Raw genomic sequence first — 12,951 nt, 5'->3', positions numbered from 1 at the left:
CTTTGATTTTCAAGCCATGGCAAATAGTTGCTATTTCATTGGCAGAATATTTTACAAAAATATGTTGCGGGATAGAAAGTCGATCAAGACGAGCAGAGCAGTCCATCACTGAAGTGAGGAATTGAAATTGATGCTGTTTATTTCAGTACGCAGTGTCACTTATGGCAGGTGGCACTGTCTGTGTTCTGGGTGGCTGGGCCACTTATTTGCCTTTGGTAGCTGGGATCCCTTTGATACCATGTGTTCTTTCCTGTCTGTTTGAGAAAGAAACAAGTTCGAGAGGCAGAAATTTCTGTAGAAATTTCAGATCAACCTTTAAGTGACTATAGTTACTAAAGCACAGGTCATTTAAAAGAAAAAACTTAAGCATGATTTGCTTGTCATCAGATCTCAAGAAGAGATGTCAAAGCACTTTCAGAAAGGCCACAGTTCACTTCCTCCTGGTAGTTGCAGGGATGTTAACTTATTGGTAAAGCCAGTGAAATAGATGCTAGTTGAAGTAACATTACAATGTAAGAGCTGAGGTAGGCAGTAGCTCACTTAAGAACAATGAACCACCTAGAGAGGTTCAAAATAAAATAGTCAATCAAATTTGCAACAGTGATATAAAATAATAGGAAACATTTAAAACTATATCTAGCTGAATCTGGGAAAGATGTATTTCACCTATAAACAAGAACAAACTAAATCTAATGATCCTCCACCGGTGGTGAAAGGCACAAGAATAAAAATCAGAACACGGAATGAGAGACACAACCTTAATATATTGACATCAGGAAATAACATTGCTAAGGAGAATATTAAGATACACACAAGAAGATTTTTTAAAAAAAGGAAAACAGGAAAAGTGAAATTAAATTATGAAGGAAGATAGAATAGTAAACATATTTTACACGTACATAAACAAATAATAAAATCAGCATGTGGTTATGGTCATTAAGGACACAAAAATCATATACTGATTACAACATTGACAAGTAGGAGAAATTATTGTAAACTTCTACCACACTCAGAGTTCTGGTTTCCATGTTATTAAAAAGGGACATAGAGGCACAAGAGTGCTAACATCATCCAAGAATTATGTTAGAACTGAGAATTTAGAAGGCAGATTTCGTGAGCAAAACTAGAGGCTTATGATATAGGATAGGCATCAAGAAATCAAGAATGCCAAATAAATTATCCAGAGCATGATGAATGTGTGAACCTTACTGTTATAGGGAGTACTTGAGACAAATAGTATAGATGCACATAGAGGGCAGTTAGATAGCGCAGAATAGACTGCTAAGCTGTTCGATTTACCTGAGGAAGAATACCAGCAGGCTCAAATGAACCATAAATGTGAAAATTATTTGATTGAGCTGGATCCTGCTGTAAATTCCATGTGAAATTTGCCCAGATGTATTGAAAGAAACTGGAGATGGGTGGGGTGGGTGGGGAAGGAAGCAACATGAAAAGTTTGAATAAATGAAATCATTATTAAGCTTCCCAAGAAGACAACACAGGTAATTGGAACAACTGACACCATGTTATATTGCTTCCTTTTCTTGGCAAGCCATTCTTTACCACTATCCCCACTTCAGAATTACCATAGGGAGTGCTTGAGGCAAATTGCTTAGATTATTTTAAAGAAGTAAGGGTATATGAGAGGGGAAAGTACTGGAAGGATTTGTTTTTATTCATTCATTTATTCATGGAATATTGAATTACTGCAAGATGTATGGTAAAAGTGCTCCCACGGTGTTGTTAGCTAGGAATTACAGGATTCCAATGCAGTGATGATATACTTTTTAAGTGTGAATGGTATATTATCTAACGACGGTGGTCTCCTATCAGCTGGTCCTTCTAGGTGAAGGGTTTTGAGATTAGGAGGTGCTTTTGAAGAACTCTTGGCAAATTGCCTTCTGTGCCTCAAAAATGGTGATTAAATGATACAGACAACAGCTTTACTGGATCAGTTAGACATTTTAGAAGTTTTGTGTTCTTGTTGTACAGGTATATGTGAATTGCATGTTTTTATCTGAACTCATAATGTGCCTTTGTGCAACAGTTTTATTTGTTCATTTCCTTTGAATTCTTTCTTGTGATGCAGTGACTCTTTTACAGAAAGTATCTCATGCTTACTTAGTGTATATATGTTTGACATTGATACCACTTTCCATTCAAAAGCTTAGAAAGTTCCCTTTCAAATTTAGGTCTCCTCTTGTTGTGGAATTGATGCAACTGCTATCCTCCCACTCAGCCGTCTCCCCAACATGCAGACCATCTATACACTTGATGCAGTCGTATCAAAGGTCCAGGTTTCTTTGGATGAGTACTTTTCTAAAGTGGCTGCAGAAACTGATTCCCACAAGACATCTGAGATCACAAAGAATTTGCTTCCTGCAACTCTTCAGCTTATTGGCATTTATGCTACATTTGCCAGGTACAAAATTGAACGCTTGGGCATTTTTTTTACATTAAAATTACTAAATGAAATGCAGTACTGGCCAAATTTAGCTGGTTATGATTGTTCGGTTTTGGGTTTTGGCATCAAGCATTTCCAGGTCAGCAACTGTACATGTTAGTTTAAAAAAAAACTCTTTGATTTTTCTCCAGCATAGTTCCATGTCATATGCTCAATGGTTAGGTTCAGTGTAACATTCCCTCCTTTCTGTTCCAACAATGTACAATAACTCAGCCACAAACTTAGAAGTGCTCCATTGCTCTAGTATGAATTTCTCCACCTTTAAATGACTATTCTGTGGCAACTGTGACCAATTTGTTCTTGTGGTAAACTCTATGTTAAGACTTCACAACTTTTTCACAAAGAATGTTCACAACTTGCTGGGGAGGGGGTGGGGGGCATCTTTAATCTTAGCTGTCTAGATCAGATCATAGAGCTGGAAGGATGTATTTACTCATTTGGATGACAATTTTTTATCTGTTGTGAAGTATAAGCTGTTTATTAAATAATAACTGTGCTTAAGATATGCAGGTGTGAATGAATGCACTGTTAGTGTTTAATGACTCTTGATTATCTATGGATTTTTTTTTAACTAGTTGTGTTATAAACTGGTTGCTTGGTGATTGATATTAGGTCATACCTATTGAGGAGCCTGTGTGAAGAGGGCTCAACTGAAAGCCCAACCGAGGAGAAGCTGCAAGGTTATGCAGCAGCATTGGCGATTGGATCTGCCCGTTGCAAGACCAACTCTGTTGGTAAGGACAAAAATTCTTTTGTAACAGTTTAAACATTGGCACTAGAAAGAAGGCAGAATACATCGCTGGCATTGTTCTTATCTTTGGAAAAATAAATTGTCCAAAGTCTTTCCTTCTGATCGGGATGCCAGTAGACCTTTAGCACCTGACGCTTCAGTGTATGAATCTGGGCTTCGGTGTAGGCAGGCTGATTTCAACAAATCTAACACTAGCTGTGCCATAATGTCTGCACACTTGGAAATTTTGATGCCAGCAGTTTGAACTTGGGGCCTCTATTGCGTAACATTGCAATACTGATAAATTAATTGAAATTATTTCTGATTACATCAGTTCATGTATGGAAAACAATAGTTTATCACTGCTGTAATGTTTGTTTTTAATGAGGATTAGATCACCTGTATCTTCCTAAGGTGACATGTGCCTTAAAACTGCAAGTTAATATGAGAAATGATTTCGACTCCAACTCATGGAGGAATAAGTTTATGGTCATGATGCTTAGGCTGCACTTCAATATAACTGGCATCTCAAGGAGGGGTAGTCTAGTGCAGAGCTGGAATTTGTTTGCTTGAAGTTATAGCTGTATCTGTGAGAAGCGTCCTGTTCTGCATGATACCTAAAAGTGAAATTCTTGCTTGAAGTTATTCCTATTATCTTTACAGCTCAGTTGGTGGTACAGAACCTGCCGTCAGCTGTTCAGACACTGTGTGAAACGTGGAATAACGTCCACACCAATGAGTTTCCCAACATCGGATCATGGGTAGGTGATAAGTTGTTCACATTTGACACAGTACAAGAACGTAAGACAGCACAACTGAGCCAAGTGGCCTCTCTTGCCTGTTCTGTCCTTCAATAAGGATCAGAGCTGTTCTGATATTTAGCCTTAGCTACGCTCTCCTGCCTCATCCCCAAGACCGGGAAACCCCTGCGATCCAAGAAGCTACTTATACTTGCCTAAGTGATAGTCATTCTTGAATGTATATTAGGTATTCAGTAGTTTTGTAATAATGGTTACATGGAGCATTGCCATCCTTTGGTCATTACTGATCCCATGGTACTCTTCTTGGGATAAGGGAGCAAGGCCACAATATTTTTAAAATAGTGATTAATTGGTAACTTACCTCACTTGTTTGTGGAACCTTGTGTGCTGAATGGCTTCTGGATTTTGTTAAATAAATTACAGGAAATTATTATGTTTAAAATCCTTTGATGTGTTCCTCAAAAATGTGATAAGGTGCTGTATACAAGTAAGCTTTGGGTTGTCATCTCCTTCTGTTGCACTGCAGCAGATCTTTTATCAATCTTTGTTTATATTACCATGTTATGAAAAAGCACTTGAGGTTTATTACTTTGCATTACTTGAAGCTCACTTCACAATATTATATTTCTATTCATATTAGGACAGTTTAAGAAATCAGAAAATAAAAATGGGACTTGGACAGAAAATTATTTCTGCCAATCCAAAGGCAGTGTTATGATAGAGGAAGGATTGAGAGTGCACATGGTACAAGTTACCTTACTTCAGGGAAATCTTATGAGGTGATCCTCCTGCCTTAAGACTTTTTTAGACTAATGATTGAAGTGTTGTGAACAGAATGTTGGCATGTGAATTAGTCAGGGCTTAGATCAGTAAAACCTGATTAGTATGTTGTTGAAGAGTGCAAGTTATGAAGAATTAACAAATGCAGTTGAAAAATAGAGCTGTTGCTCTTAGAAGAGGATATTATGGGGTGAATCATAACAGTGTTTATGAATGGATGCTAAAAATAGAATGAAATTACTACATCTAGAATGAAGAAACTTTAGATGTAAGATTAAATAGATTCGGGAACATTTTTTTTAGAGGGATAAATGACCAAGTGCCACTAATTGAAGGAGAAACCATGACAACATTGAGTAAAACAATTTGAGGAAACATTCAGATATTAGGATTTCAGCTTCTTTGGATCAACATGGACTGATTGAGCTGAATATTCAGTAATTTTGATGTAATTCCATTCAGTTTTCCATTATCAATCGCCAGTGCTAATGTTATCAGGATAGGTTCTGTAAGGGTTCTTGCACTATATTGCAGAGAAATTCCTCCCAATATTTGGTACTAGAGGGTATTATCTGTAGGTTATGAATAATTTTAATGTAATCCAGGGTTTTAAATGAGACTTGATTTTTGCCATTTTGTATTCTTCACAGCGGAATGCATTTGCAAATGACATCATTCCAGCGGAGAGCTACATTAGTGCAATCCAGGCTGCACATCTTGGCACATTATCCAATCAGAGTCTGCCATTGGCTGCCTGCCTGAAGCACATTCTACTTTCGTTGGTCAGGCTTACTGGTGACCTCATAGTGTAAGTTGATTAGTGGATTTTCAATCGTGACTCTGTTAGATATGAGTTTATCCTGTAACATGCCTCAAAGACTTCATTTTTTTTTAGTAAGTCCATTTGGCCCATCATGCTAATGAGAGGTCTAGAGCATTTCCATCTTTTCCATTCCCCCAGTCATTTCACTGTGTTCTGTTCTCTCCAACAAACTCTCTAACATAACTCCTGATTTTTTTTTTTTCTCTTGCCATGAACTACAGCAGGGGTAATTTATAGTAAATTAACTTACCAGCCAGTGGGTGTTTGGAATGTTGGGGGGGGTACCCAAGTACAGAGAGAAGCCCAGGGAGTCACAAGGAGAAGATGAAAACTCCACACAGAGCACCCAAGATCAGGATTGAGTTTGGGTTGCTGAAGCTGTATGTCAGCGACACTAACCGCTGCACGACTGTACCATCTCGGTCATAGTATATTTCACTTTATGACTGGTAAATTGACTAGTTTATCAGTCCTCTACTCTTGGCTCCAGTGCATGTGCCCAGAATTTTTTAAAATTTTTTCAACTAGGCCATACAACCTTGTGGCTGGGAGAACTTCAACCATCTGTTGATTCAGCTTTGCCAATTGCTTGATGCACCAATTCCCGTACTTGGCATCCAGTACAAAACTGGAGTTGTGATCAGGATTTTCATAGGAGGTGGTATCAATCGTCTAGCACCTGCTCTTGGTCACCTGCCCTGACATCTCCTGAAGTGGCTCAGTGTCAATTTTTGTTTGAAAACAGTTCCGTGACATATTTTATGACATTTTGCTAAATTAAAGCCTCTATGCAAATGGAAATGTTAGTTGCAGTTCGTGTGTAATTGCCTCCCTTCCTCAAGCTCTACATATTCCAATTTGAATTTGACCTCTGTTTCATTTCTCATGCTATGAATTTGTCTTTCGTTGTACATTTATTTGATGTTCTCTCTTGCACTGTTCCCATTAAACTCTTCATTTTGTACATTTATCACAAATCTTCTGTCCTCTTTTTTTTCTAGGTGGTGTCCTGATGAATTGAACCCACCACAAGTTATTCACACATTGCTGCCACTGCTCTTGGAGACTAGCACTGAAAGCGTGTCCGAAATCAGCTCCACTTCACTGGAACGGATCCTGGGACCTGCAGAATCCGATGAGTTTCTTGCACGCATCTATGAGCGACTCATCACCAGCTGCTATAACATAATTGCTCACCACTCTGATCCTAACAGGTAGTTAGAGCTTCAAATTAGTAAACATCTGCGAAAAAACTTCTGGATTTTGTAAAATATGTAATTATCTGAATCAGTAGTACAACAGAATTTTATTATAACCATCTTAGCTTGTCACCCTACACCAATATAGGTGTACAGTCATTATAGCTGGTACATCTATATGCAAACAAACTTAGTAATGCTAAAGCTTTTAGAAAATATAAATAGACTATTCAAAACTTAAAATCATATGTTCATCTCACTAAATAAATTCAGCTACATTTAATTTGTTGAAATTTTGTAGAATACATTTTCTTCACTACTATTTAAAAAGTAAAGTAGATAATTTGGAATGTCAGATAGGTTCAGATGACACCTTGAATTTCTGAGTCAGAAGATTGTGGATTCAACTGTACTGCATGATTAAATACATACATTAACTTTATATTTAATTGCCTTATTGGGGGGCCTCTGCTATTTTTCATATAATATGTTAAAACAAAGCTGTAACTACTCATTTATCAAACATCCCAACATTTATAGAAGAGCAGGAAGTTTTCCTGATGTCCTAGTCAACATTTACCCATTCAATCAATCAATACCACTTAAAGAACTGACTAACAATCCATTATCTTACTTGTTTTTATTGCACTAATTAAACACAAATTATACAAGTTTACAAGGTGACCACACTTCAAATGGAAGAAATTGCACATGTAGCTGGGTCATCCGGATATGAAATACAAGTTCTTTGTTTTATGTTTCAAACTGGGAAAATCTCATTGAGTACTTAATACCTGCTTTAGCATTATGGAAATAATGACTCGGGTTTTAAAATTGCTTGGGACTGGACACCTCAAAACGACATCCAACAGAACTGACTTTTCTGCATCCCCCTGTTCCCAGTCCTAAGTATTATAAATATTGTAAACCATTATTTGAGCCCTGAATCTATAGAACTACAGTAAATGGTTTGGTAAAAATGTGCTGTCCAGTTTACTGTTTGGTTACAATGTGCAAGTCAGGTTTTAAATAGTGCAGTGCGTCAGGATCTCTGATCCCTCCTAATCTGCTGTCGCCAAGTATAGCCCACTTTTTGTCTAGTGCTGTCCAGTGTTTCATATTTTGATTGCATTGGGAAAGGGACTTGAGCTGTATGGAGTGTAACTTATTTCCTTTGATTGGGTCATATGTAGAAAATTACTCCACCATCCTCAAGTTGTAAGATTTATTGGTCTTAGATGAAAATATTCATCATTTATTCATCATTTATGTATTTGGAACTTCTATGCGCTGTGCATTCCATGAATGTGAAAAATAACTTTTCTCATTGGGTGACAGTTTAATAACATGTCTGGATTAGTGAGAATTTTGCATTTTGAAGGTAAGATAATTTTTGTCCAAATACTGAGTTTAATGGAGCACAAGTTTCCTTGTTAATGCATTACCCTTCCATCTCTGCAGTGGCCTGGATGAGACTATCTTGGAGGAGTGCTTACAATACCTGGAAAAACAGCTGGAGAGCAGCCAGGCACGCAAAGCCATGGAGGAGTTCTTCTCTGAACGGTAGGAGGAGGATCCTGAGAACTGCAAGTTGAATATAAACTGTGCCAATGGAAATGGAAAGAGTTTTGGACTTGGTTGAAATTCTATGTTAATTAATTGTTTTGAAGTCCCTTTTAGTGGACCATTCCTTTTCTCCCCCAGAGCTAGCATTTATTGCCCCATCCTTCTTGGATTAACTGCGTCAGGGTTTTTAATCTATTTAACTATTATATTGTGTGTCGACAGATGTCATAATGTAAGTCTTCCGCATTAAAGAACGGTTTATTGACCTCTGTGACCATAGCACATTGTAACTGATCATTCTCTATTTATTTTCTTCAGTTAAACAATTTTTTGCAAAACAGATAAAGACAATCAGGTTAGAAGATAATCTAAAACCAATGGATCCCAATCATTTCTTAAGCTGTCATTTGGTCATGATGAATGTTTTCTTTCCCTACCTCTTTTTTTCCCATTAGTTTTTTCATTGTTTTAAATAACATGGGGTTTGTTCTTTGATCCATAGAAATACAACACCACTGGGATCCATTAATGTTTTTTTTAAAAATTATGTTTATTGGGTTTTGATATTCAACAGTTTGTAAAAGTTTTAGAAATATAAATTATCCCTGAGTAACTGCATGCTCCTTTATTTTTGAGAAAGTTAACTGCCTATCTTGCAGCTGTTGAATCAGTTTACCAGTATCAGTTTCTGTTTTCCTGTCTTTTTTGCAGTGGGGAGCTGGTACAGATCATGATGGCTACAGCCAATGAGAACCTGTCAGCGAAATTCTGTAACAGAGTGCTGAAGTTTTTCACAAAGCTCTTCCAGCTTGGTAAGTAGTATATTGAATTTCTCAGCTATTAATGTAATAGTGCCTATTTCTAATCTGGAAATAATGGTGAAGTGATGTTTGACACACCTTTGTGTATTTGGACCCTTGGTTTGAATTGCATAAATAGCTGGATTAGGGTCTATGGGGTTTGAGAAGTAGACAATTTAAAAATGTGTTGGTAAACCAAGACTGAAAAGAAAAACTGAATATTTTGTTGTAAAGGCAATTTAACAAAACCTATATCTGTCAAGGTTAAAATATGAAATGGATGTGAAGAACTCTTTTTCAACCATTTTGTCTTCAGAATTTTGTTGTGATGCTCTTTGATTTTTTTTTTGCCACTATGGGCTATGAAAGTTTGCAGGGAATTGTAGACTGCTGTATGAGGTGAAATTCTGTTCTTTCCAAGCAATGTATACTTTATAAATTCAGCCTCTGTGTTTTATATCTATTAAAATATTCAGACTTAATATTAGTAGCATTTGAATGGACATGTCAGAATTTGAACATCAGTTAGAATTCAAGTAGGCTTTATGTCAGGTTTGGGATTGGTGTAACTCATCAGATTGGCAGCACTGATGTATAAAACCTCCTTATCTTTGTCCACAGTTGATTTTACATCTGTTGCTTTTGACAATATATGAATTTGTGCGCTTGCTCTGTTCTTTCTGCCATTTAAAATGGGGCAACGAAAATAATTATTCATGCCTATAACAAAATGGGAATTGAGACACTGAGATTCTGTTCCTTAGGAAGCAATGATTTTGCAATTGAGCAGCATTATGTTTGGGCTGATGTAGCAAACAAGGTAGAATAAATTGTTATATTGGTCCTGCTTGTCCTAGCAAAGCTTTTTGTAAATATTTTTCTTCTATCTACTTTCAAGAATGTTGCATTAGAGTGTTTATTTAGCTCCACAATTAGTTAAAGGAATATTGATAAATGTGGACGACCTCTCTCAGAAGATTTGGAGTAGATCACAAGAGGATGCATTGACTTAGTTTTCCTGTTTCAGCGGAGAAGAGCCCAAACCCAAGTCTTCTACGTTTGTGTGGCTCATTTGCACAGCTGGCCTGCGTTGAACACAGCCGTTTGCAAGCCTGGCTAACAAGAATGACCCATGCACCCCCAAAAGATTCTGACCAGCTAGAGGTGGTACAAGAAAACAGACAACTTTTGCAGATTTTGACTGCATGCATCGTTCGAGAAAACAGGTACTTTGAAACAGGGCCTTGGGGAAAGATTCAATAGCAAAGGCTGTGCTAAAGTTGCTTTTTATTCTGCGGAGAAGGTGTTGTAAGGATATGGCTGAAAGCATCCATGCAGGCACTCACTGTAAAGGGTAAACTGATGGCCCAGTTGCAATGCAGAAAATAGAAAAGATTTCTGTTGCTAATAGATTGTCCTTTTCCACTCTGCATCTTGTTTGATTTCCTTTTCACAGCTTAGGAGCTGCTTAGGAATATCTAGTCCTCAATGACAAATTTTCTCAACCTAGGCCTTAAACCATTGTATTTATTTCTCACCTAAAGTTTTGAAATACAGTGGTTGATTCTTTCCATATCTCAAGCTGATCCCTGAGACTGAAATGAATGATATCTTTGGATTCTGGCTTGATTTAGACTTGAGGCAGTCAAATCCTTGACAGAATTGATGCTATGTATTTCTTTTGCTGTTAATGCTAAGTAACCACTGTCCATTCTACATCACATAATCATTCATATGCTTTAACCTGTCTTTGGCACCACTGGATGATAGCTCCAACATACCTAGATGGGATCTTGGATTCGATCCCCTTCAAATTGCAGCATCTAAAACATCAGCATTTGCAACCTCTACCACATAAGTTCCTAGTCTTTGTTTTCACAGTGCTTGTCAATTTTCACTGGTTTCCAAACCACCAGTGTATCAAAATCTTTGCCTTGCCTACAAATACCCCTACAATTTCATTTGGCCTGACATTCCTTAAACAAGATTCCAATCTTTGGATTTTGGCCTCCTTTGCAAATACATCTCTTTCTCATTATTCCATAACACACTTCATCTATTTTGGTTCTTCACCCTGCAATATTTATCCTCGCTTTGTGAAGGAGGCCAAAATCCAGAGATTGGAAGCTCATATAATGAGTATCAGGCCAAATGAAATTGCAGGGGTATTTGTAGGCAAACACAAAGATTTTGAATCAATGGGGGTTTGGAAACCAGTGAAAGTTGCTAAACTCTGTGATGACGTGAAAGCATTGTTCCCACATTGGAGGTTAATGGCAGTTGGGAACATGGATGCCCCAGGGACACAAGCAAATAATGAGGGAGCATATTCCTACCTTAATCCCTGCATATGTAGGTCCCTCCTGGTCTCTGCACACTTCACCTGATGACATCACAGGAGTTGGGGCTGTCATTGGCATCCTTGCTGATTGTTGACAAGCCTACTGTGGGGCAATTAACATGTTAATTGCCAGATGGGATAAAAACGATACTGTGAGGGTGATGTTTGGAGGTCAGGAAAAATCTATCTTGCTGATGTAATCTGTGGGCCATATACTGTGCATCAAAGTTTAATGTAATAAAGAATTGCGATCATAAGTAAAGCTTGTAGAGGTTACTGTTTTGCAGTAATGTCTGACTGCACCATTTGTCAGCTTTTCTGTGAAGTGGGGTTGAAGTAATTGTGGGACTTCCCTTCTGACACCAGTATTTTTAGTTGTTATAACAAAGGACATTTCAACTCAGCTGTACATTTCTGTGCAAGTTCTTTCAAAGAACAACCTAATTAGTCCCACCTACCAGCTGTCTCCTCCTAGGCCTTCAATATTTTTTCTTTTTCAAGTACAGGGGCTCCTGACTTACAGAAATCCAACTTTATGCAAATTCTTCCATACATATTTAAATAATTTTTCAAGATAGGCAAGTTAGTCACAGGAAAGCATTCATCTTCAGGAGTTATGGAATAGGTGTAGCAGCTAGTTAATTCAAAAGACAAATAGTCTTCAGAAAATGTAAGCTCCCTGCAGTAATCAAAGAGACACCATTGTCTGTTAAGAATGCAGCTGCTAGTTCACAGTGGAAGGACAAACATTCTCGTTAATCAACCCTCATTGAAATTGTTCATTTCTGACTTACGGAAAAATCAGTTTATGGACAGTTCTCAGGAATGGAACCCTTGTGTAACCTGGGGGAATGCATGTCTTTTTTTTGAGGTATTATCAGTTAATATTAAATGGTTAATTTGATGCTAATTTGTTTTAATCTACTCTTCAGCCAAGTTGGAGAAGGTGTTTGTACTGTGTTACTCAACACACTTATTCCCATGGCAACAGAAATGTTGTCCAACGGTGATGGAACTGGATTCCCAGAGCTGATGGTTGTTATGGCGACATTGGCCAGTGCTGGGCAGGGAGGAGGACACTTGCAGCTTCACCGTGCGGCTGTTGACTGGTTAGGGAAGTGGTGAGTACATTACAATACTTTGGATGATTATGGTTCATGAATCCAAAAAAGGGGAGTTGTGTTTAATGAATAGTTCATACTAAAGGATGTTGGTTGTAATTTTAATTAAGGAATTTCTGAACTTTACCTAAATAGGTAATGTATGAAGTTGCATCTGTAAGGGTTTAGAGATTATTTATGTTGCAGTTTGTCACATTCACTTTCTATGACAATATATCATTGTCTTTTTCAGTAAGAAATATCTGTCCCAGAAGAACGTCCTCGAGAAGGTGGGAGCAAATGTAACCCAGGGGAAGGTGAGATTGGTCGTGGGCATAACCTCAGTGAAGTTTTTGAAATAATTGTAGTGTGTACAGAGATCTTTTT

The 12,951-nt window shown here is 37.6% G+C and overlaps 1 protein-coding gene across 11 annotated transcripts in view; it reads left to right on the top strand.

Annotated features, from left to right (window-relative positions):
- The window catches only part of ubr4 (ubiquitin protein ligase E3 component n-recognin 4), a 166,950-nt gene that overhangs the window by 39,219 nt on the left and 114,780 nt on the right, over nt 1–12,951 (top strand). For all 11 annotated transcript variants that reach the window (XM_052039092.1, XM_052039094.1, XM_052039091.1 and 8 more), the window contains exons 25-34: nt 2,193–2,422; nt 3,077–3,198; nt 3,858–3,955; nt 5,386–5,543; nt 6,560–6,772; nt 8,219–8,320; nt 9,035–9,135; nt 10,151–10,349; nt 12,397–12,585; nt 12,818–12,881. In XM_052039092.1, the coding sequence (XP_051895052.1) occupies nt 2,193–2,422; nt 3,077–3,198; nt 3,858–3,955; nt 5,386–5,543; nt 6,560–6,772; nt 8,219–8,320; nt 9,035–9,135; nt 10,151–10,349; nt 12,397–12,585; nt 12,818–12,881 (1,476 nt within the window). The remainder of the gene's footprint in view (nt 1–2,192; nt 2,423–3,076; nt 3,199–3,857; nt 3,956–5,385; nt 5,544–6,559; nt 6,773–8,218; nt 8,321–9,034; nt 9,136–10,150; nt 10,350–12,396; nt 12,586–12,817; nt 12,882–12,951) is intronic.

Source organism: Pristis pectinata, chromosome 26 (assembly GCF_009764475.1).
Source record: "Pristis pectinata isolate sPriPec2 chromosome 26, sPriPec2.1.pri, whole genome shotgun sequence".
Lineage (NCBI taxonomy): Eukaryota > Metazoa > Chordata > Chondrichthyes > Rhinopristiformes > Pristidae > Pristis > Pristis pectinata.
This window is presented reverse-complemented; position numbering and strand designations above follow the sequence as displayed.